At 43.3% G+C, this 23,840-nt stretch overlaps 1 protein-coding gene across 1 annotated transcript in view; it reads right to left on the reverse strand.

The window, feature by feature from the left end:
- Positions 1-23,840, reverse strand: part of ankfn1a (ankyrin repeat and fibronectin type III domain containing 1a) — a 243,850-nt gene that overhangs the window by 41,257 nt on the left and 178,753 nt on the right. Inside the window, exons 11-13 of the mRNA XM_065012544.1 lie at positions 22,659-22,772; positions 20,016-20,113; positions 17,336-17,426 (exon numbers count right to left, since the gene is read on the reverse strand). Of these exons, the coding sequence (XP_064868616.1) occupies positions 17,336-17,426; positions 20,016-20,113; positions 22,659-22,772 (303 nt within the window). The remainder of the gene's footprint in view (positions 1-17,335; positions 17,427-20,015; positions 20,114-22,658; positions 22,773-23,840) is intronic.

Consider the following 23,840-nt stretch of genomic DNA (forward strand, 5'->3'; position numbering starts at 1 on the left):
CGTGTCAGCCTCGTTTGTCCTCGTTGATCAATGACCCATTTTTCGACCACTGACCTGCCGTTGGCTGGATGTCCTTTGGGTGGTGGACCATTCTTGATACACACTTTTGTCTTGCTCATTCACCATCTGAATGGCACACATACACAATCCATATCAGAACTGTCTCAAGGCTTACAAATATTTCTTTAACCTGTCTCCTCCCATGCATCTGGATTTAACAGCTGACATCATTAACTTCTTGGATATAGGGGGCGCTATTTTAATTTTTGGATGAAAAACCTCCTGTTTTAAACAAGATATTTTGTCACGAAAAGATGCTCGACTATGCATATAATTGACAGCTTTGGAAAGAAAACACTCTGACGTTTCCAAAACTGCAAAGATATTGTTTGTGAGTGCCACAGAATCCAATCAGGAAGTGCTGCATTTTTTTAAACCGCCTCATGCCAATGACTCCTTATATGGCTGTGAAGGAGCTAGGAGTCAGCTTACGTTTTCCACGTTTTCCCCAAGGTGTCTGCAGCATTGTGACGTATTTGTAGATTGACCATAAGAGACTACATCTACCAGGTGGTCGCTTGGTGTCCTCCGTCGCAATTATTGCGTAAACTCCAGCTGCAGTATTTTTCCGTTTGCTTCTGATGAGAAGCCAACTGCCACCACTGATAGATTATCGAGTAGATATGTGAAAAACACCTTGAGGATTGATTCTAAACAACTTTTGCCATGTTTCTGTCGATATTATGGAGCTAATTTGGAAAAAAGTTTGGCGTTGTAAGTGACTGCATTTTCCGGTCTTTTTCTTAGCAAAACGTGATGAACAAAACGGAGCCATTTCGTCTACACAAATAATATTTTTGGAAAAAATGAACATTTGCTATCTAACTAAGAGTCTTGTCATTGAAAACATCCGAAGTTCTTCAAAGGTAAATGATTTTATTTGAATGCTTTTCTTGTTTTTGTGAAAATGTTGCCTGCTGAATGCTAGGCTTAATGCTATGCTAGGCTATCAATACTCTTACACAAATGCTTGTGTAGCTTTGGTTGAAAAGCATATTTTGAAAATCTGAGATGACAGTGTTGTTAACAAAAGGCTAATAAGCTTGTGTTTGAATATATTTATTTCATTTCATTTGCGATTTTCATGAATAGGAAACGTTGCGTTACGGTAATGAGATTGAGGCTATGATTACGCTCCCGGATACGGGATTGCTCGACGCCAGAGGTTAAGGGATCATAGCTTTTACCTGGATTCACCTGGTCAGTCTGTCATGGACACTCTTTACAGTCAGTGTATAGCATAATAACACAAGATAGATATTGGTCTCCACTAAGCTACGACAAAACAAGTTTCAAATGTATCCTAAGGTCAAAATTAAGTTCAATCGGGGCCTGATGGTGGTCTAGTGGTTAGGGACACTTCCATCAGTGCGCACATACAGTATGGGCCTACCATGTTGGCGTGGGTTTGATTCCAGCCGATGTCCTTCTGGCACAAATAACTCCACCCCACCTGATTGACTGGATTTACTTTGACATTTCAAATATGGATAGCCCAAGGCTACGTGTAATGCCGTCAGGGGGTACGCAAAATAAAAATGTGATTCACATTTTATTTTTTAAATAATAATTTTAAAATAATTGCATTTCTGTTAGTCACATGTCTGTGGAACTTGTTCAGTTTATGTCTCAGTTGTTGAATCTTGTTATGTTCATCCAAATATTTACACATGTTAAGTTTGCTGAAAATAAACACAGTTGAGAGGTAGAGTTGATTTATTTGCTGAGTTTATATTCAATGACAAAATTGAGGCTATGATGAAGAAGTTGGTGCTCTTCTCTGTATTATTTTTTAACCAGGCAAGTTAGTTAAAACCTGTTATGGATCATGCGCATTTTCGCAGCTTTTTGTTAAAAATCGCGCAACATTTCAAAGTCCTGCTACTCATGCCAGGAATATAGTATATGCAAATGATAAGTATGTGTGTATAGAAAACACTCTGAAGTCTCTAAAACTGGTTAAATCGTGTCTGTGGCTATAACATAACGTGTTTAGGAGTAAAAATCCCTCGAAAAACTGTTCTCCAAAAACACAAAAAATATATTAATCCGCCAGTCAATGTATTGTTTAAGGCGACTGCAAATAAATGAAGATGCCCTGTAAACAGCTTCCACACGATGTCGCCAGTGCTGGCATTTCCAGCCTACTTAATCCTTGGTTGTATGACGTTTTCGCCTTTCCTGTTTTAGTCTCTCCACAGGATGTTATGAAAATGTAAAACATGGACGCTGATTTCAAGACTAGCTGTTATCGAATACAGATCGCCCCGTGATGAATTGTATAGAGTATTAACGTTTATTAATACCTAAAGTTGGTTTAGAAAAGTAGTTTGAAGTGATTTGTAAAAGTTTATAGGCAACTTTTGTAATTTTAAAAAGTGACGTGTCTTGTAAAATGGAATATTCCTGGATCAGACCGGTCTAAGGAAAACTACATTTTGGCTATACAATGACGGATTTAATCGGGAAAAAGACCCAATTGTGATGTTTATGGGATATATAGGAGTGCCAAGAAAGAAGCTCGTCAAAGGTAATGAATGTTTTATATTTTATTTCTGCGTTTTGGGTAGCGCCGGCTACTGCAAAATCTGTTGTTTTAGGTGACGTTCCAGTACTTTGGGGGTGCATGCTATCAGATAATAGCTTTTCATGCTTTCGCCGAAAAGCATTTTACAAATCTGACTCGGTGTCTAGATTCACAACGAGTGTAGCTTTAATTCAGTACCTTGCATGTGTGTTTTAATGAAAGTTTGAGTTTTATCAAAAACTATAGGTGGCGCTCTTGAAATTTCCGCTAATTTGATCCCGACAGCGGAACCAAATCCCTAACAAATTCTTATTTTCAATGACGGCCTAGGAACGGTGGGTTAAGTGCCTTGTTAAGGGGCAGAAAGACAGATTTTTACCTTGTCAGCTCAGGGACTCAATCTTGCAACCTTTCGGTTACTAGTCCAACGCTCTAACCACTAAGCTACCTGCTGACCCTACACTCTAACCATTGGGCTACCTGCCGACCCTACACTCTAACCACTGGGCTACCTGCCGACCCTACACTCTAACCACTAGGCTACCTGCCGACCCTACACTCTAACCACTAGGCTACCTGCCGACCCTACACTCTAACCACTAGGCTACCTGCCGACCCTACACTCTAACCACTAGGCTACCTGCCGACCCTACACTCTAACCACTAGGCTACCTGCCGACCCTACACTCTAACCACTAGGCTACCTGCCGACCCTACACTCTAACCACTAGGCTACCTGCCGACCCTACACTCTAACCACTAGGCTACCTGCCGACCCTACACTCTAACCACTAGGCTACCTGCCGACCCTACACTCTAACCACTAGGCTACCTGCCGACCCTACACTCTAACCACTAGGCTACCTGCCGACCCTACACTCTAACCACTAGGCTACCTGCCGACCCTACACTCTAACCACTAGGCTACCTGCCGACCCTACACTCTAACCACTAGGCTACCTGCCGACCCTACACTCTAACCACTAGGCTACCTGCCGACCCTACACTCTAACCACTAGGCTACCTGCCGACCCTACACTCTAACCACTAGGCTACCTGCCGACCCTACACTCTAACCACTAGGCTACCTGCCGACCCTACACTCTAACCACTAGGCTACCTGCCGACCCTACACTCTAACCACTAGGCTACCTGCCGACCCTACACTCTAACCACTAGGCTACCTGCCGACCCTACACTCTAACCACTAGGCTACCTGCCGAACCCTACACTCTAACCACTAGGCTACCTGCCGACCCTACACTCTAACCACTAGGCTACCATGCCGACCCTACACTCTAACCACTAGGCTACCTGCCGACCCTACACTCTAACCACTAGGCTACCTGCCGACCCTACACTCTAACCACTAGGCTACCTGCCGACCCTACACTCTAACCACTAGGCTACCTGCCGACCCTACACTCTAACCACTAGGCTACCTGCCGACCCTACACTCTAACCACTAGGCTACCTGCCGACCCTACACTCTAACCACTAGGCTACCTGCCGACCCTACACTCTAACCACTAGGCTACCTGCCGACCCTACACTCTAACCACTAGGCTACCTGCCGACCCTACACTCTAACCACTAGGCTACCTGCCGACCCTACACTCTAACCACTAGGCTACCTGCTGACCCTACACTCTAACCACTAGGCTACCTGCCGACCCTACACTCTAACCACTAGGCTACCTGCCGACCCTACACTCTAACCACTAGGCTACCTGCCGACCCTACACTCTAACCACTAGGCTACCTGCCGACCCTACACTCTAACCACTAGGCTACCTGCCTCCCCAAGGACAACAAGGACAACACAGGTTTTTCCATCATTGTGTGATTTTTTTGTGTGCAAATGAACTCAAGTTTACGGACAATGTCAAATGTGATATAGGGAAGCACCTGAGTGAGTTGGGTGAGCAATTACGCAGGTACTTTCCCGAAACGGACGACACAAACAACTGGATTCGTTATCCCTTTCCTGCCCTGCCTCCAGTCCACTTACCGATATCTGAACAAGAGAGCCTCATCGAAATTGCAACAAGCGGTTCTGTGAAAATCTTATTTAATCAGAAGCCCCTGCCAGATTTCTGGATACGGCTGCGCTCAGAGTATCCTGCCGTGGCAAATCGCGTTGTTAAGACACTGACGCACTTTGTAACCACCTACCTTTGTGAGAGTGGATTCTCAGCCCTCACTAACATGAAAACTAAATACAGGCATAGACTGTCTGTGGAAAATGATTTAAGACGGAGACTCTCTCCAATACAACATTGCAGAGTTATGTGCATCCTTTCAAGCACACCCTTCTCATTAACCTGTGGTGAGTAATTCACAATTTTCGATGAACAAATAAGGTTTTATATGTAAGATGCATAAATAAAGAGCAAAATGATTGATTATTATAATATTATTATTTGTGCCCTGGTCCTATAAGAGCTGTTTGTCACTTGCCACAAGCCGGGTGGCGACAAAAACTCACACTCATTCTTATGTTTAATAAATGTATAGTATATTGTGTGTGTGTGTGGCAGGCTTACAATGATGGTAAAAACAACATTTGAGAGTACGCTGACCCCGGTGTTGAGAGGGGTTACACAGCTGGAGGTTGAATGTTTGAAGGGGTAAGAGACTATAAAATGTTTGGGAACCACTGATCTAGTGCCTACATATAAGCTACATTCTGTACGCTGCCCGTTAGCCTATCCATTGTCACCGCTGAGACCAATGCTCTAGCAAGCACCAAGAGTACTAGGAATACTGATGATATGTGCATCGTTTTTATTATGTTGCTTTGAGCCTTCCCCAAACCATAACCCCAACCTTAAGCACTAGTAATTCATGCTTAAACTGTTAACCTTTGAGTTGTTTCTGTCTTAACCCTGTAACCACACACATTTAAACCTGCAACCAGGCGGAATTAATGCATCAAAAATAGACGATCATTCATGAGTCAAACGGCAGTGGGCCAGATTCGAATCCATGCCGAGGTATATGTGTGCCGGGGTCACTGAGTGTAACCGCTGGATCACACAGGCACAGAAGAAATCAATCATTCATTCTGCCTATTGCTTGAGTATACAAAATAGTAAGAAGGTCTTCTCTTTCCATCAATCAATCAAATGTATTAATAAAGCCCTTTTTACAGCAGCAGGTTGTCACAAAGTGTTTATACAGAAACCCAACCTAAAACCCCAGAGAGCAAGCAATGCAGATGTAGAGGCACGCACGGTGGCTAGGAACAACGCCCTTTCCATGACATAGACTGACCAGGTGAATCCAGGTGAAAGCGATGATCCCATATTGATGTCACTTGTTAAATCCACTTCAATCGGTGTAGATGAAGGGGGAGGAAACAAGTTAAAGAAGGATTTCTAAGCCTTGAGACAATTGAGACATGGATTGTGTGTGTCTCATTCAGAGAGAGGGTGAATGGGCAAGACACAAGATTGCAGTACCTTTGAACAGGGTATGGTAGTAGGTGCCAGGTGCACGGTCTGTGTCAAGAACTGCAACACTGCATAACCAAAAGGACATCGAGCCAACTTGACAAAACTAAGATGGCGCCGACAGATATGACAGATCTGCTTCTAGCTCCTAAGCAACTTTGCAGTATTTCTTTTTTTTGGTATTATTTCTTACATTATTAGCCCAGAATTTTTTTGTGTTATTACTTACAGCCGGAAATAATGTTTGGATATCAGAGCGGCGGTAACTCACCAGCATTACGACCAGGAATACGACTTTCTCGAATTGGATATTTTGTTTGTACTGTACCCCACAGGGCAATTGAACTTTTCCAGACGCTGCTCCAAAACACTGCCAGTGGAGAAGAGGTATCCAGAGTGAACTTCTCGTTTGACTCAGGAGGTGTGTACACCATCCACTGCTTCAGAGTATATTACTCACTAACAAAGTAGACGAGTTCAGGGCGAGGATCTCCTTCCAGAGAGACATCAGGGATTGTAACATACTCTGTTTCACGGAAACATGACTCTCTCGGGATATACTGTCCCTGTCCAAACAGCCAGCTGGGTTCTCAGTACATCGCGCAGACAGGAATAAAGAACTCTCAGGGAAGAAGAAAGGCGGGGGTGTATGTTTCATGATTAACTACTAATGGTGTGATTGTGATAACATATAGTAATTCAAGTCCTTTTGTCACCCGACCTAGAATACCTCCCAATCAAATGCCAACCGTATTACGAATTGCAAAAATCGCTGAAGTTGGAGACTTTTATCTCCCTCACCAACTTCAAACATCTGCTATCTGAGCAGCTAACCGATCGCTGCAGCTGTACATAGTCTATCGGTAAATAGCCCACCCATTTTTATCTACCTCATCCCCATACTGTTTTTATTCATTTACTTTTCTGCTCTTTTGCACACCAATATCTCTACCTGTACATGACCATCTGATCATTTATCACTCCAGTGTTAATCTGCAAAATTGTAATTATTCGCCTACCTCATGCCTTTTGCACACAATGTATATAGACTCCCCCTTTTTTCCCTACTGTGTTATTGACTTGTTAATTGTTTACTCCATGTGTAACTCTGTGTTGTCTGTTCACACTGCTATGCTTTATCTTGGCCAGGTCGCAGTTGCAAATGAGAACTTGTTCTCAACTAGCCTACCTGGTTAAATGAAGGTGAAATAAAAAATAAAAAAATAAAAATACCTCCCAAGAGAATTAACTTTGGTTATAGTCACAGCCGTGTATATTCCCCCTCAAGCCGATACCTTGACAGCCCTCAAGGAACTACACTGGACTTAATGCAAACTGGAAACCACATATCCTGAGGCCGCATTAATTGTAGCTGGGGATTTTAACAAAGCAAATTTGAGGAAAACACTACCGGTTCTATCAGCTGTGAGAGCACCTGTACCTGTACACAGCCAATCTGTAAATAGCACACCCGACTACCTCATCCCCATATTAATACTTACCCTCTTGCTCTTTTGCACCCCAGTATCTCTACTTGCACATCACTATCTGCACATCTATCACTCCAGTATTAATGCTAAATTGTAATTATTTTCACCTCTAGGGCCTATTTATTGCCTACCTCCCTAATCTTCTACATTTGTACTCACTGTACATAGAGTTTTCTATTTTTCTTTTCTGGTATTGATTGTACCTTTGTTTATGTGTAACTGTGTTGTTTTTGTCGCACTGCTTTGCTTTATCTTGGCCAGGTCACTGTTATAAATGAGAACTTGTTCTCAACAGGCCTACCTGGCTAAATAAAGGTTAAATAAAGAAATAAAAACCCATTGACTGTAGTACTCGCTCTGGAAAAACATTGGACCACTGCTACTCAACCTTTCGAAATGCATACAAGGCCCTCCCCCACCCTCCCTTTGGCAAATCAGATCATCAGATTGCTCCTCCCTTCCTATAGGCAGAAGCTCAAACAGGAAATACCCATGCTAAGGTCTATTCAAGGTCTAGTCTATTCACTGGTCTGACCAATTGGAATCAAGGCTTCAAGATCGTTTTGATTATGCGAACTGGGATATGTTCCTGGTAGCCTCTGAGAATAATATTGAATAAATGGATATGGTGACTAAGCTCATCAGGAAGTGTATAGGAGATGTTGTACCCACTATGACTATTAAAACCTACCCAAACCAGAAACCGTGGATAGATGGCAGCAAACTGAAAGCGCGGACCCCCGCATATAACCATGGCAAGGTGACTGGGAATATGGCGGAATACAAACAGTGTATTTTTTCCCTCCTTACGGCAATCAAACAGGCAAAACATTAGTACAGAGACAAAGTGGAGTCGCAATTCAACGGCTCAGACACGAGACGTATGTGGTAGGGTTGACAGACAATCACAAACTACAAAGGGAAAACCAGCCACATCACAGACACCGATGTCTTGCTTCCGGACAAGCTAAATACCTTCTCCACCAGCTTTGAACATAACACAATGCCACCGAAGTGGCCCGCTACCAAGGTCTGTGGGCTCTCATCCGTGGCCGACGCGAGTAAGACATTTAAGCGTGTTAACCCTCGCAAGGCTGACGGTCCAGACGGCATCCCTTGCCGCGTTCTCGGAGCATGCCATATCAGCTGGCTGAAGTGTTTACGGACATGTTCAATCTCTCCCTATCCCAGTCTGTTGTCCCCACTTGCTTCAAGATGTCCACCATTGTTCCTGTACCCAAGAAAGCAAAGGTAACTGAACGAAATGACTATCGCCCCGTAGCACTCACTTCTGTCATCATGAATTGCTTTGAGAGACTAGTCAAGGAAGATATCACCTGTCACCCTAGACCCATTTCAATTTGCTTACCACCCCAATAGATCCACAGACGATGCAATCGCCATCGCACAGCACGCTGCCCTATCCCATCTGGACAAGAGGAATACCTATGTAAGAATTCTGTAAATTGACTATAGCTCAGCATTCCACACCACAGTACCCTCCAAGCTCATCATTAAGGTTAGGGACCTAGCTCAGCATTCCACACCACAGTACCCTCCAAGCTCATCATTAAGGTTAGGGCCCCGCCCTGTGCCCCTGGGTCCTGGATTTCCCAATGGGCCGCCCCCAGGTGATGAAGGTAGGAAACAACACCTCCACTTCGCTAATCCTCAACACAGGGGCGCCACAAGGGTGCGTGCTCAGCCCCCTGTACTCCCTTTTCTCCCATGACTCCGTGGCCACGCACGCCTCCAACTCAATCATCAAGCTTGCAGACGACACAACAGTAGTAGGCCTGATTACCAACAATTTCTGGTGCCAGAAAAATAACCTCTCACTCAATGTCAACAAAACAAAGGAGCTGATCGTGGACTTCAGGAGACAGCAGAGGGAGCACGCCCCTATCCACATCGACGGGACCACAGTGGAGAACGTGGAAGTGCTTCAAGTCCCTCGGCGTACACATCACTGACAATTTGAAATAGTCCACCCACACAGACAGTGTGGTAAAGAAGGCACAATGGTGCCTCTTCAACCTCAGGAGGCTGAAGAAATTTAGCTGTCCCCCCTAAACCCCTTTTTTACAGATACACAATTGAGAGCATCCTGTCAGGCTGTATCACAACCTGGTACAGCAACTGCACCGCCCGCAACGGCAGGGTTCTCCAGAGGGTGGTCGACTCATCACAGGGGGCAAACTCCCTGCCCTCCAGGACACATACAGCACCCGATGTCACAGAAAGGCCAAAAATATCACCAAGAACATCAACAACCCAAGCCAGGACCTGTTTACCCGGCTATCATCCAGAAGGCGAGGTCAGTACAAGTGCATCAAAGCTGTGACCGAGAGACTGAAAAACAGCTTCTATCCCAAGGCCATCAGACTGTTAAATAGCCATCACTAGCCGGCTTCGACCCATTATGCAACCCTGCACCTTAGAGGCTGCTGCCCTATATATACATTTTTATTTGTATTTATTTAACCTTTATTTAACCAGGCAAGTCAGTTAAGAATACATTCTTATTTACAATGATGGCCTACAAAAAGGCAAAAAACCTCCTGTGGGGAAGGGGGCTGTGATTAAAAATATATATTTTTAAATAAAAATATAGAACAAAACACACAACAAGAGAGACAACACTACATAAAGAGACCTAAGACAACAACATAGCAAGGCAGCAACACATGACAACAATATGGTAGCAGCACAAAACATGGTATAAACATTGTTAGGCACAGACAACTGCACAAAGGGCAAGAAGGTAGAGACAACAATACATCAAGCAAAGCAGCTCTACATTTGTCAGTAATAGTGTCCATGATGGAGTCTTTGAATGTAGATTGAGATAAAACTGTCCAGTTTGAGTGTTTGTTGCAGCTTGTTCCAGTCGCTAGCTGAACTGAAACGAGGAGCAGCCCAGGGATGTGTGTGCTTTGGGGACCTTAGGGGGAAGTGAGGTGTGAGAGGATTTTTATAAATAGGCATCAACCAGTGGGTCTTGCGACGGGTATACAGAGATTTGTATTTGTATTTATTATTTATTATGGATCCCCATTAGCCAAAGTAGCAGCTATTCTTCCAAGAGTCCAGCAGAATTAAGGCAGTTTATACAATTTAAAAAAACATTACAATACATTCACAGATTTCAGAACACACTGTGTGCCCTCAGGCCCATACTCCACCACTACCACATACAGTGGAAGTCAGAAGTTTACATACACCTTAGCCAAATACATTTAAACTCAGTTTCTCACAATTCCTGACATTCAATCCTTGTAAAAATTCCCTGTCGTAGGTCAGCTAGGATCACCACATTATTTTAAGAATGTGAAATGTCAGAATAATAGTAGAGAGAATTATTTATTTCAGCTTGTATTTCATTCATCACATTCCCAGTGGGTCAAAAGTTTACATACACAGAATTAGTATTTGGGTCAAACGTTTCGGGTAGCCTTCCACAAGCTTCCCACAACAAGCTGGGTGAATTTTGGCCCATTCCTCCTGACAGAGCTGGTGTAACAGAGTCAGGTTTGTAGGCCTCCTTGCTCGCACACACTTATTTAGTTCTGCACACAAATTTTCTATAGGATTGAGGTCAGGGCTTTGTGATGGCCACTCCAATACCTTGACTTTGTTGTCCTTAAGCCATTTTGCCACAACTTTGGAAGTATGCTTGGGGTTATTGTCCATTTGGAAGACCCATTTGCGACCAAGATTTAACTTCCTGTCTGATGTCTTGAGATTTTGCTTCAATATATCCACATAATTTTCCTATCTCATGATGCCATCTATTTTGTGAATTGCTGCAGTCCCTCCTGCAGTGCTTCACAGTTGGGATGGTGTTCTTCGGCTTGCAAGACTCCCCCATTCCCCTCCAAACATAACGATAGTCATTGTGGCAAAACAGTTCTATTTTTGTTTCATCAGACCAGAGGACATTTCTCCAAAAAGTATGATCCTTGTCCCCATTTGCAGTTGCAAACCGTAGTCTGGATTTTTTTATGTCGGTTTTGGAGCAGTGGCTTCTTCCTTGCTGAGCGGCCTTTCAAGGTTGTGGAGGTCTACAATTTCTTTTTCTGAGGTCTTGGCTGATTTCTTTTGATTTTCTCATGTTGTTAAGCAAAGGAGGTACTGAGTTTGAAGGTAGGCCTTGAAATACATCCACAGGTACTCCTCCAATTGACTCAAATGATGTCAGAAGCTTCTAAAGCCATGACATCATTTTCTGGAATATTCCAAGCTGTTTAAAGGCACAGTCAACTTAGTGTTTGTAAACTTCCGACCCACTGCAATTGTGATACAGTGAATTATAAGTGAAATAACCTGTCTGTAAACAATTGTTGGAAAAATGACGTGTGTCATGCACAAAGTAGATGTCCTAACCGATTTCCCAATACTATAGTTTGTTAACAAGAAATTTGTGGAGTGATTGAAAAACAAGTTTTATTGACTACAACCTAAGTGTACAGTGCCTTGTGAAAGTATTCGGCCCCCTTGAACTTTGCGACCTTTTGCCACATTTCAGGCTTCAAACATAAAGTTTTTTTTGTGAAGAATCAACAACAAGTGGGACACAATCATGAAGTGGAACGACATTTATTGATTATTTCAAACTTTTTTAACAAATCAAAAACTGAGAAATTGGGCGTGCAAAATTATTCAGCCCCTTTACTTTCAGTGCAGCAAACTCTCTCCAGAAGTTCAGTGAGGATCTCTGAATGATCCAATGTTGACCTAAATGACTAATGATGATAAATACAATCCACCTGTGTGTAATCAAGTCTCCGTATAAATGCACCTGCACTGTGATAGTCTCAGAGGTCCGTTAAAAGCGCAGAGAGCATCATGAAGAACAAGGAACACACCAGGCAGGTCCGAGATACTGTTGTGAAGAAGTTTAAAGCCGGATTTGGATACAAAAAGATTTCCCAAGCTTTAAATATCCCAAGGAGCACTGTGCAAGCGATAATATTGAAATGGAAGGAGAATCAGACCACTGCAAATCTACCAAGACCTGGCCGTCCCTCTAAACTTTCAGCTCAAACAAGGAGAAGACTGATCAGAGATGCAGCCAAGAGGCCCATGATCACTCTGGATGAACTGCAGAGATCTACAGCTGAGGTGGGACACTCTGTCCATAGGACAACAATCAGTTGTATATTGCACAAATCTGGCCTTTATGGAAGAGTGGCAAGAAGAAAGCCATTTCTTAAAGATATCCATAAAAAGTGTTGTTTAAAGTTTGCCACAAGCCACCTGGGAGACACACCAAACATGTGGAAGAAGGTGCTCTGGTCAGATGAAACCAAAATTGAACTTTTTGGCAACAATGCAAAACGTTATGTTTGGCATAAAAGCAACACAGCGCATCACCCTGAACACACCATCCCCACTGTCAAACATGGTGGTGGCAGCATCATGGTTTGGGCCTGCTTTTCTTCAGCAGGGACAGGGAAGATGGTTAAAATTGATGGGAAGATGGATGGAGCCAAATACAGGACCATTCTGGAAGAAAACCTGATGGAATCTGCAAAAGACCTGAGACTGGGACGGAGATTTGTCTTCCAACAAGACAATGATCCAAAACATAAAGCAAAATCTACAATGGAATGGTTCAAAAATAAACATATCCAGGTGTTAGAATGGCCAAGTCAAAGTCCAGACCTGAATCCAATCGAGAATCTGTGGAAAGAACTGAAAATTGCTGTTCACAAATGCTCTCCATCCAACCTCACTGAGCTCAAGCTGTTTTGCAAGGAGGAATGGAAAAAAATTCAGTCTCTCGATGTGCAAAACTGATAGAGACATACCCGAAGCGACTTACAGCTGTAATCGCAGCAAAAGGTGGCGCTACAAAGTATTAACTTAAGGGGGCTGAATAATTTTGCACGCCCTATTTTTCAGTTTTTGATTTAAAAAAAAAGTTTGAAATAGCCAATAAATGTCGTTCCACTTCATGATTGTGTCCCACTTGTTGATTCTTCACAAAAAATACAGTTTTATATCTTTATGTTTGAAGCCTGAAATGTGGCAAAAGGTCGCAAAGTTCAAGGGGGCCGAATACTTTCGCAAGGCACTGTATGTAAACTAAATCCATGTGCATGTATAGTGCGTATGTTATCGTGTGTGTGTGTGTGTGTATGCATGTGTCTGTGCCAATGTTTGTGATGCTTCACAGTCCCCGCTGTTCCATAAGGTGTTTTTTTATATCTGTTTTTTTATAGAGTTCCATGTCGTCATGGCTCTATGTAGTACTGTGTGCCTCCCATAGTCTGCTCTGGACTTGGGGATTGTGTGGCATGTCTTGTGGGGTATGCATGGGTGTCCAAGCTGTGTGCAAGTAGTTTAGACAGACATCTCGGTGCATTCAACATGTCAATACCGCTCATAAATAAAAGTAGCAATGAAGTCAATCTCTCCTCCACTTTCAGCCAGGAGAGATTGACATGCATATTATTAATATTACCTCTCTGTGTACATCCAAGGGCCAGCCGTGCTGCCCTGTTCTGAGCCAATTGCAATTTTCCTAAGTCCTTTTTTGTGGCACCAGACCACACGACTGAACAGTAGTCAAGGTGCGACAAAACTAGGGCCTGTAGGACCTGCCTTGTTGATAGTGTTGTTAAGAAGGCAGAGAGAGCATCACTTTATTATAGACAGACCTCTCCCCATCTTAGCTGCAACTGCATCAATATGTTTTGACCATGACAGTTTACAATCTAGGGTTACTCCAAGCAGTTTTAGTAATCTCAACGTGCTCAATTTCCACATTATTTATTACAAGATTTAGTTGAGGTTTAGAGTTTAGTGAGTGTTTTGTTCCAAAAACAATGCTTTCAGTTTTATAAATATTTAAGGTTAACTCTGAAACTAACTGCAACTCCTTTTGAGTGTTGCAGTTATTTCAGTTGCTGTAGTAGCTGACGTGAATAGTGTTGAGTCATCCGCATACATAGACACTCTGGCTTTACTCAAAGTCAGTGGCGTGTCATTAATAAAAATTGAAAAAAGCAAGGGGCCTAAACGGCTACCCTGGGGAATTCCTGATTCTAACTGGATTCTATATGAGGCTTCCATTAAAGAACACCCTCTGTGTTCTGTTAGACAAGTAACTCTTTATTCACATTGTAGCAGGGTGTGTAAAGCCATAACACATACGTTTTTCCAGCAGCAGACTATGATCGATAATGTCAAAAGCTGCACTGAAGTCTAACAAGACAGCACCCACAAACATATTATCATCAATTTCCCACAGCCAATCATCAGTCATTTGTGTAAGTGCTGTGCTTGTTGAGTGTCCTTCCCTATAAGCATGCTGAAAGACTATTGTCAATTTGTTTACTGTGAAACAGCACTGTATCTGGTCAAACACAATTATTTCCAGAAGATTACTAAGGGTTGGTTGGCTATTTGAGCCAGAGATTACCAGTTTACAGAGGAGTATAGAGTGCAGTGATGTGTCCTATGAGGAGCATTGGTGGCAAATCTGATGGCAGAATGGTAAAGAACATCTATCCGCTCGAGAGCACCTTTACCTGCCAATCTATAAATTACTTCTCCGTAATTTAGCATGGGTAGGATGGTCATCTGAATCAGGGTCAGTTTGGCAGCTGGGTTGAAAGAGGAGCGATTACAATAGAGGAAACCAAGTCTAGATTTAACTTTAGCCTGCAGCTTTGATATGTGCTGAGAGAAGGACAGTGCACCCTCTAGCCATACTCCCAAGTACTTGTATGAGGTGACTACCTCAAGCTCTAAACCCTCAGCGGTAGTAATCACACCTGTGAGGAGAGGGGCATTCTTCTTACCAAACCACATGACCTTTGTTTTGGAGGTGTTCAGAACAAGGTTGAGGGAAGAGAAAGCTTCTTGGACTCTAAGAAAGTAAAAAGACTTTGAATCACTGTCCACTTTAATAATGTTCATATACTGCTTTACTCATCTCATATACAGTGGGGCAAAAAAGTATTTAGTCAGCCATCCATTGTGCAAGTTCTCCCACTTAAAAAGATGAGAGAGGCCTGTAATTTTCATCATAGGTACACTTCAACTATGACAGCCAAAATGAGAAAAAAAATCCAGAAAATCACATTGTGTGATTTTTAATGAATTTATTTGCAAATTATGGTGGGAAAAAAGTATTTGGTCAATAACAAAAGTTTCGTTATATATTAGTTTTTATATATAGTTTTGTTATATATATAACAAACAAAAGGTTTGTTATATATTCTTTGTTGGCAATGACAGAGGTCAAACATTGTCTTCACAAGGTTTTCACACACTGTTGCTGGTATTTTGGCCCATTCCTCCATGCAGATCTCCTCTAGAGCAGTGATGTTTTGGGGCTGTTGCTGGGCAACATGGACTTTCAATTCCCTCCAAAGATTTTCTATGGGGTTGAGATCTGGAGACTGGCTAGGCCACTCCAGGACCTTGAAATGCTTCTTACGAAGCCACTCCTTCGTTGCCCGGGCAGTGTGTTTGGGATCATTGTCATGCTAAAAGACCCAGCCATGTTTCATCTTCAATGCCCTTGCTGATGGAAGGAGGTTTTCACTCAAAATCTCACGATACATGGCCCCATTCATTCTTTCCTTTACACGGATCAGTCGTCCTGGTCCCTTTGCAGAAAAACAGCCACAAAGCATGATGTTTCCACCCCCATGCTTCACAGTAGGTATGGTGTTCTTTGGATGCAGCTCAGCATTCTTTGTCCTCCAAACACGACGAGTTGAGTTTTTACCAAAAAGTTATATTTTGGTTTCATCTGACCATATGACATTCTCCCAATCTTCTTCTGGATCATCCAAATGCTTTCTAGCAAACTTCAAACAGGCCTGGACATGTACTGGCTTAAGCAGGTAGACACGTTTGGCACTGCAGGATTTGAGTCCCTGGCGGCGTAGTGTGTTACTGATGGTAGGCTTTGTTACTTCGGTCCCAGCTCTCTGCAGGTCATTCACTAGGTCCCCCCGTGTGGTTCTGGGATTTTTGCTCACCGCTCTTGTTTACCTATGATGAAAATTACAGGCCTCTCTCATCTTTTTACGTGGAAGAACTTGCACAATTAGTGGCTGACTAAATACTTTTTTGCCCCACTGTATATATATATGTACACACTGTATTCTATTTTACTCTATTTTTGTCAATGCCACTCTGACATCGCTTGATCCAATATTTCTATATTTCTTAATTCCATTCTTTTACTTTTAGATTTGTGTGTATTGTTGTGTATTGTTAGATACTACTGCACTGTTGGAGCTAGGAACACAAGCATTTCGCCACACCGCAATTACACCTGCTAAATATGTATTTGTGACCAATACAATTTGATTTGAACATGGGCCAGCATTCACACGAGATGCGTCTTAGCCGTAGCTTCCATAAGGTACACTGTAGCTATGTTACTGCGTTGTATATAGACAGCGCTTCCAGCTGCCCCCTGACGGCAATTCTAAATATTTATTTTGATATTCAAATCCTCCTGCTGCAGGATTATTATTATTCCTCCTGCGACATCTGTGTATCGGGAATAGGGTGCCATTTGGGACAGAGCCTACATTTTCAAAGTTTGGGTTTCAATCCAACTGAATGACGGAGTTAATTATAACTGCCATAGCAGGCTTTGAGAACACAACTTTACTGGTCTTATTCCGAAAAAAAAACTATTTTTGAAGGAAAATATCAACCAGTTTAAACACCTGCTGTTTTAACAGCAGTGCCCAAACCGATTCTACGATTTTGTATGAAGGTACATTCAATAAAGGTTTGATTTAACCCTAATAAAGTAATGGACTCACTGGAAGGTGCAGCAGAGGGGGGTAGCGACTGTTGAGGTGGACCCCAACCCCTCATGTTGTAGGCCGACACCTGAACATAGTACAGCCTCCCCTGGAAAACACACACACACACATTATGTAAAATACATTTTCACATGACGTAAAACGTACACACAGTATGTACTAGCCAGAGGAAGATAGTTAAAACAGCTGAAAGTTGAGCAGAGCACAGTAATATCACGGTATTTTGGTTGAATGAGGACAACTCGTTAGAATGGTGACTTCTAGGATATGTCACAAATGGCACCCTATAAACTTACATAGTGCACTACTTTTGACCAGAGCCATATGGGCCCTAATAAAAACTAGTGCACGTTATAAGGAATAGGGTGCCATTTGGGACGCATCCTAGAAGTCACCAGTTTTCCCTCATTCAGCCCCCCACTCCATTACTGTGTCATTCCCACACTCCTTCACTTCATCCCTCCATCATTACCCCTCCTCCTATACTGGCCCCATCAGTTACTCATCTGTCGTTGTGCTCCTTCTCTCTCTCATCCCCTTTCTCTCTGTGTGAGCTCCTTCTTTCACATTATCTCTCTCATTGGATATTTTTTTTACGAACTACGAGCACTTATATCCTACCAACAGGACATTAAAAACTGTAATATCTTATGTGTCACTGAGACTTGGCTGAACAACAACAAGAATAACATACAGTTGGCGGGTTTTACGCTTTTTCGGCAGGATAGAACAGCTGCATCCGGTAAGACAAGGGGTGGCGGTCTATGAATATTTGTAAACAACAGCTGGTGCAAGAAATCTAAGGAAGTCTCAGGCAAGGTTTTGCTGAGACACCGCACTCAATGAGCTGTATATGGCCATAAACAAGCAGGAAAACGATCATCCAGAGGCAGCGCTCCTAGTGGCCGGGGAATTTAATGCAGGGAAACTTAAATCCGTTTGACCTCATTTCTACCAGCATGTTAAATGTCCAACAAGAGGGAAAACAACTCTAGACCACCTTTACTCCACACACTGCCTCCCTACAAAGCTCTCCCTCGCCCTGCATTTGGCGAATATGACCATAATTCTATCCTCCTGATTCCAGCTTACAAGCAAAAACTAAAGCAGGAAGCACCAGTGACTTGATCAATAAAAAAGAGGTCAGATGAAGCAGATGCTAAGCTACAGGACTGTTTTGATGGCACAGACTGGAATATGTTCCGGGATTCTTCCGATGGCATTGAGGTGTACACCACATCAGTCACTGGCTTCATCAATAAGTGCATCGATGATGTCGTCCCCGCAGTGACTGTACGTACATACCCCAACCAGAAGCCATGGATTACGGGCAACATCCGCACTGAGCTAAAGGGTAGAGCTGCCGTCTTCAAGGAGCGGGACTCGAACCCGGAAGCTTATAAGAAATCCCTCTATGCACTCCGACGAACCATTAAACAGGCAAAGCGTCAATACAGGACTAAGATTGAATCGTACTTCACCGGCATGAGAGCATCAGCTGTTCCGGACGACTGTGTGATCACGCTTTCCGTAGCCGATGTGAGTAAGTCCTTTAAACAGGTCAACATTCACAAGCCCACAGGGCCAGACGGATTACCAGCACGTGTACTCTTGAGCATGCGCTGACCAACTGGCAAGTGTCCTCACTGATATTTTCAAACTCTCTCCCTGACTGAGTCTGTAATACCAACATGTTTCAAGCAGAACACTATAGTCCCTGTGCCCAAGAACACTAAGGTAACCTGCCTAAATGACCCGACCCGTAGCACTCATGTCTGCCATGAAGTGCTTTGAAAGGCTGGTCTTGGCTCACATCAAATCCATTATCGCAGAAACTCTAGACCCACTCCAATTTGCATACCGCCCCAACAGCTCCACAGATGATGCAATCGCTATTGCATTCCACACTGCCCTTTCCCACCTGGACAAAAGGAACACCTATGTGAGAATAATATTCATTGACTACAGCTCAGTGTTCAACACCATAGTGCCCTAAAGGAGATAAAGGAGGACAGAGCACGCCCCCATTCTCATCGACGGGGCTGTAGTGGAGCAGGTTGAGAGCGGCAAGTTCCTTGGTGTCAACATCACCAACAAACTATCATGGTCCAAACACACCAAGGCAGTTGTGAAGAGGGGATGACAAAGCCTATTCCCCCTCAGGAAACTGAAACAATTTGGCATGGGTCCTCAGATCCTCAAAAGGTTCTACAGCTTCTACCCCCAAGCCATTAGACTCCTGAACAGCTAATCAAATGGCTACCTAAACTATTTGCATCCCCCCCCCTCTTTTACATTGCTGCTACTCTCTGTTTATTATCTATGCATATTCACTTTAACTCTACCTACATGTACATATTACCTCCATTAACCGGTGCCCCTGCACATTGACTCTGTACCTGTACCCCCTGTATATAGCCTCAATATTGTTATTTTACTGCTGCTCTTTAATTATTTGTTACTTTTATTTTTTATTTATCTATTTTTTTACTTAACACTTATTTTTCTTAAAACTGCATTGTTGGTTAAGGGCTTGTAAGTAAGCATTTCACTGTACACCTGTTGTATTCGGCGCATGTGACAAATAAAATGTGATTCGATTTTTCCTCTCTCTGTGCTCCCTCTCTCTCTCTCCCCCTTCCTCCCTGTCTGCTGCATATACTTCAGTACTATTTACCATGGTAAGGCCGTTGACGGTACACTTGAGAGTTTGTAGGTTTTCCAACACCATGTCTCCGGCCAGCAATGAGAAATCCTTTAGACAGCTCCACTCCACTGTAATGACACATACATACGCACATGCACACAAAGTCAGCATTACAAATACTCACAGACAATAACATCACAGACTGGGTATGTGTGTGTCCTCTCTTCATAATATAAATCAATACAGGTACCCTGGTGCTGTGTATTACACCATTAACCTTTTCATTGGGCTGCTAATGCCTTGAGGTGTGTAGTTTCCCTCGCTTTCCCTCTCTCTGCTCTCTTCTCTCTCTCTCACTCTGCTCTCTCTCTCTAGCTCTGCTCTCTCTCTCTAGCTCTGCTCTCTTCTCTCTCTCTCACTCTGCTCTCTCTCTCTAGCTCTGCTCTCTTCTCTCTTTTCTCTGCTCTATTATCTCTCAATTCAATTCAATTCAAGGGCTTTATTGGCATGGGAAACATATATTAACATTTCCAAAGCAAGTGAAGTAGATAATAAAGAAAAGTGAAATAAACAATACAAATTAACAGTAAACACTACAACGTTACATTTCCAAAAGAATAAAGACATTTCAAATGTCATTATCTGCAAATAGTTAAAAGTACAAAAGGGAAAATAAATCAACATTAAATATGGGTTGTATTTACAGTGATGTTTGTTCTTCACTGGTTGCCCCTTTCTTTCTCAATAGCAAGGCTATGCTCACTGAGTCTGTACATAGTCAAAGCTTTCCTTAAGTCTGGGTCAGTCAGAGTGGTCAGGTATTCTGCCTCTGTGTACTCTCTGTTTAGGGCCAAGTAGCACTCTAGTTTGCTCTGTTTTTTTGTTAAATTATTTCCAATGTGTCAAGTAATTCTCTTTTTGTTTTCTCATGATTGGTTGGGTCTAATTGTGTTGCTGTCCTGGGGACCAGTTTGCTTAGGGGACTCTTCTCCAGGTTCATCTCTCTGTAGGTGATGGCTTTGTTATGGAAGGTTTGGGAATTTCTTCCTTTTAGCTGGTTGTAGAATTGAATGGCTCTTTTCCGGATTTTGATCATTATCGGGTATTATCCTAATTCTGCCCTGCGTGCATTATTTGATGTTTTATGTTGTACATGGAGGATATTTTTGCAGAATTCTGCATGCAGTATCAATTTAGTGTTTGTCCCATTTTGGAATTCTTGGTTGGTGAGCTGACCCCAGACCTCACAACCATAAAGGGCAATGGGTTCTATAACTGATTCAAGTATTTTTAGCCAGATCCTGATTATTATGTCGAATTTTATGTTCCTTTTGATGGCATAGAAGGCACTTCTTGCCTTGTCTCTCAGATCGTTCACAGCTTTGTGGAAGTTACTTGTGGCGCTCATGTTTAGGCCAAGGTATGTATCGTTTTTTGTGTATTCTAGGACAACAGTGTTTAGATGGAATTTGTATTTGTGGTCCTGGCAACTGGACCTTTTTTGGAACACCATTATTTTGGTCTTACTGAGATTTACTGTCAAGGCCCAGGTCTGACAGAATCTGTACAGAAGATCTAGGTGCTGCTGTAGGCCCTCCTTGGTTGGGGACAGAAGCACCAGATCCACAGCAAACAGTACACATCTGACTTTAGATTCTAGCAGGGTGAGGCCGGGTGCTGCACTGTTCTAGTGCCCTCCCCAATTTGTTGATATGTATCTTGAAGAGGGTGGGGCTTAAGCTGCATCACTGTCTCGCCCCACGGCACTGTGGAAAGAAATGTGTTTTTTTGCCATTTGCTCAGTACATCGTTTTCACTGAGGAAATGTACTCTCTCTCCCTCTCTTGTTCCCTCTTTCTGCTCAATCTCTCTCATTTCTCTCTCCTTTGCTTCTACTTCCACAGAACCCCTAAAAGGCTTGTGAAGACTTCTACACCTCTAGGGAAAAGCCCTGATGAGCAGAGATTAACTATAGATCATTACAAAGTCTGTTGTTAACCTTCATGCTCCATCTGCAGCATAAGCCTATTAGTCGAAATGACCGGCCCTTTAGCCTTTACAGTTCAATACACTGATCTCTCTCTGCTAGGGCTCTCTGGGGCTCTCTGGCCTTGAGCTAGAACGGATGAAGGTAGATAAGGGTGGGAGAGAGAGAGAGGAAGAAGACAGGTAAGGGGAATAGCTAGCAGGGACAAAGGGGATTAGAGTGGAGGATGGTATAGGGACATTTAATAGTTTCACTGTCACCCCAAGTAATTGTAGCTTGGAGGGAGAGAGGGATGGCGGGAGGGACGGGTAGGGAGGAGAGGGAAATAAGTCAATATCAGTCATGGCAATAGTTAATAGATTTACTGTCATCCCACAGGGCTGGAGGGAAGCAGGTTAGTGAGACAACAGACTGAGGGGGCACAGGGGTTCGAAATAAATTGCAGAGGGAAGGAGAATAGGAAAGGGGAGAGAGAGACAGAGAGGAGGGAGAGAGAAGCGAGACAGAGCATGAGAGAAAATACAGAGGGAGAAAGTAACAATGAAAAGCAACAATCATTTATTTTTTCTTACCCATTAGTTTCCTTTCTAAATTGCAGTTCCTTTCATGTGTGTGTCCGCGCGTCTGTGTGTTTGTGTGTGTATGCGTGCGTCTGTGTGTGTCCACAAGTCTGTGTGTGTGTGTACCTCTGTACTTGGTGACCACAGCAGAATTGAGACAGTGGGGTTCCTGGAAGGTAACTGTGAGAGAGGAGCTACTGGTTACACACAGACCCACTGCAGACGGGGGCTCCGGCACACCTACCCAAAAAAGAAAAGAAGAATTTTAGAAATGCCCTTTTCATATCCGCAGTTGGCACGAAGTGCTTTATAGATACCCAGCCTAAAAACTCCAAACAGCAAGCAAAGCAGAGGCAGAAGCACAGTGGCTAGGAAAAACTTCCTAGAAGGCAGGAACCTAGGAAGAAACCTGAAGAAGAACCAAGTTCCGAGGGGTGTGTCCAGTCCTCCTCTGGCTGTGCTGGTTGTAGAGTACATTAATAAGGACAGATAGTTTTTCATTATGTGTATGCTGTTACGAAACCCCTGAGCTAACCTACTGATATTGTTACAAGTCTAGACATTCCTAGCTCTAGCTAAATGGTCTGTAACCTGTGTGCATTTATGTGAGAAGTCAGTGTACTCCCCTTGGTCGATCAGCCCAGACAGATTATTGTGTGTTCAGTTTATGAAAATAAATATATACAAAAGGGAAACTACTAAAGGCATGCCCAAAACTAAAGACGCAACACAAAAAATGACATTTGCAGGCTGAGAGATTCCTTTCCACCTTTCTCTCACTGATTGCCAATCCCTGATTGCCCACACCTGTGCACAATCAACATTTAACAAGACTGCCACCTGACCCGGCTGGTGCTGCCACCTGACCCGGCTGGTGCTGCCACCTGACCCGGCTGGTGCTGCCACCTGACCCGGCTGGTGCTGCCACCTGGTGATGGAGTGTGGACGTGATAATGTAGTGTCTAACTGTGTCCCTTAGAACTGAACTACCTAACCTAGTCCATAACAATGCTTGTCAGACTGATGGATAGACCACACAAAAAGATGGGGCACAAACACAACACGAAAATTTACCTCACAGTGCACCGACAGAGGAGGAGAGAATGTGTGTGTGTGTGTATGTCAAATCCAGTGGAGGCTGCTGAGGGGAGAACGGCTCATAATAATGGATGGAACGGAGTAAATGGAATGGCATCAAACACATAGAAACCACGTGTTTAATGTATTTGATACGATTCCACCAATTCCGCTCCAGCCATTACCAGGAGCCTGTCCTCCCCAATTAAGGCGCCACCAACCTCCTGTGGT

The sequence above is a fragment of the Oncorhynchus nerka genome, linkage group LG28 (assembly GCF_034236695.1).
Source record: "Oncorhynchus nerka isolate Pitt River linkage group LG28, Oner_Uvic_2.0, whole genome shotgun sequence".
Taxonomy (NCBI): domain Eukaryota; kingdom Metazoa; phylum Chordata; class Actinopteri; order Salmoniformes; family Salmonidae; genus Oncorhynchus; species Oncorhynchus nerka.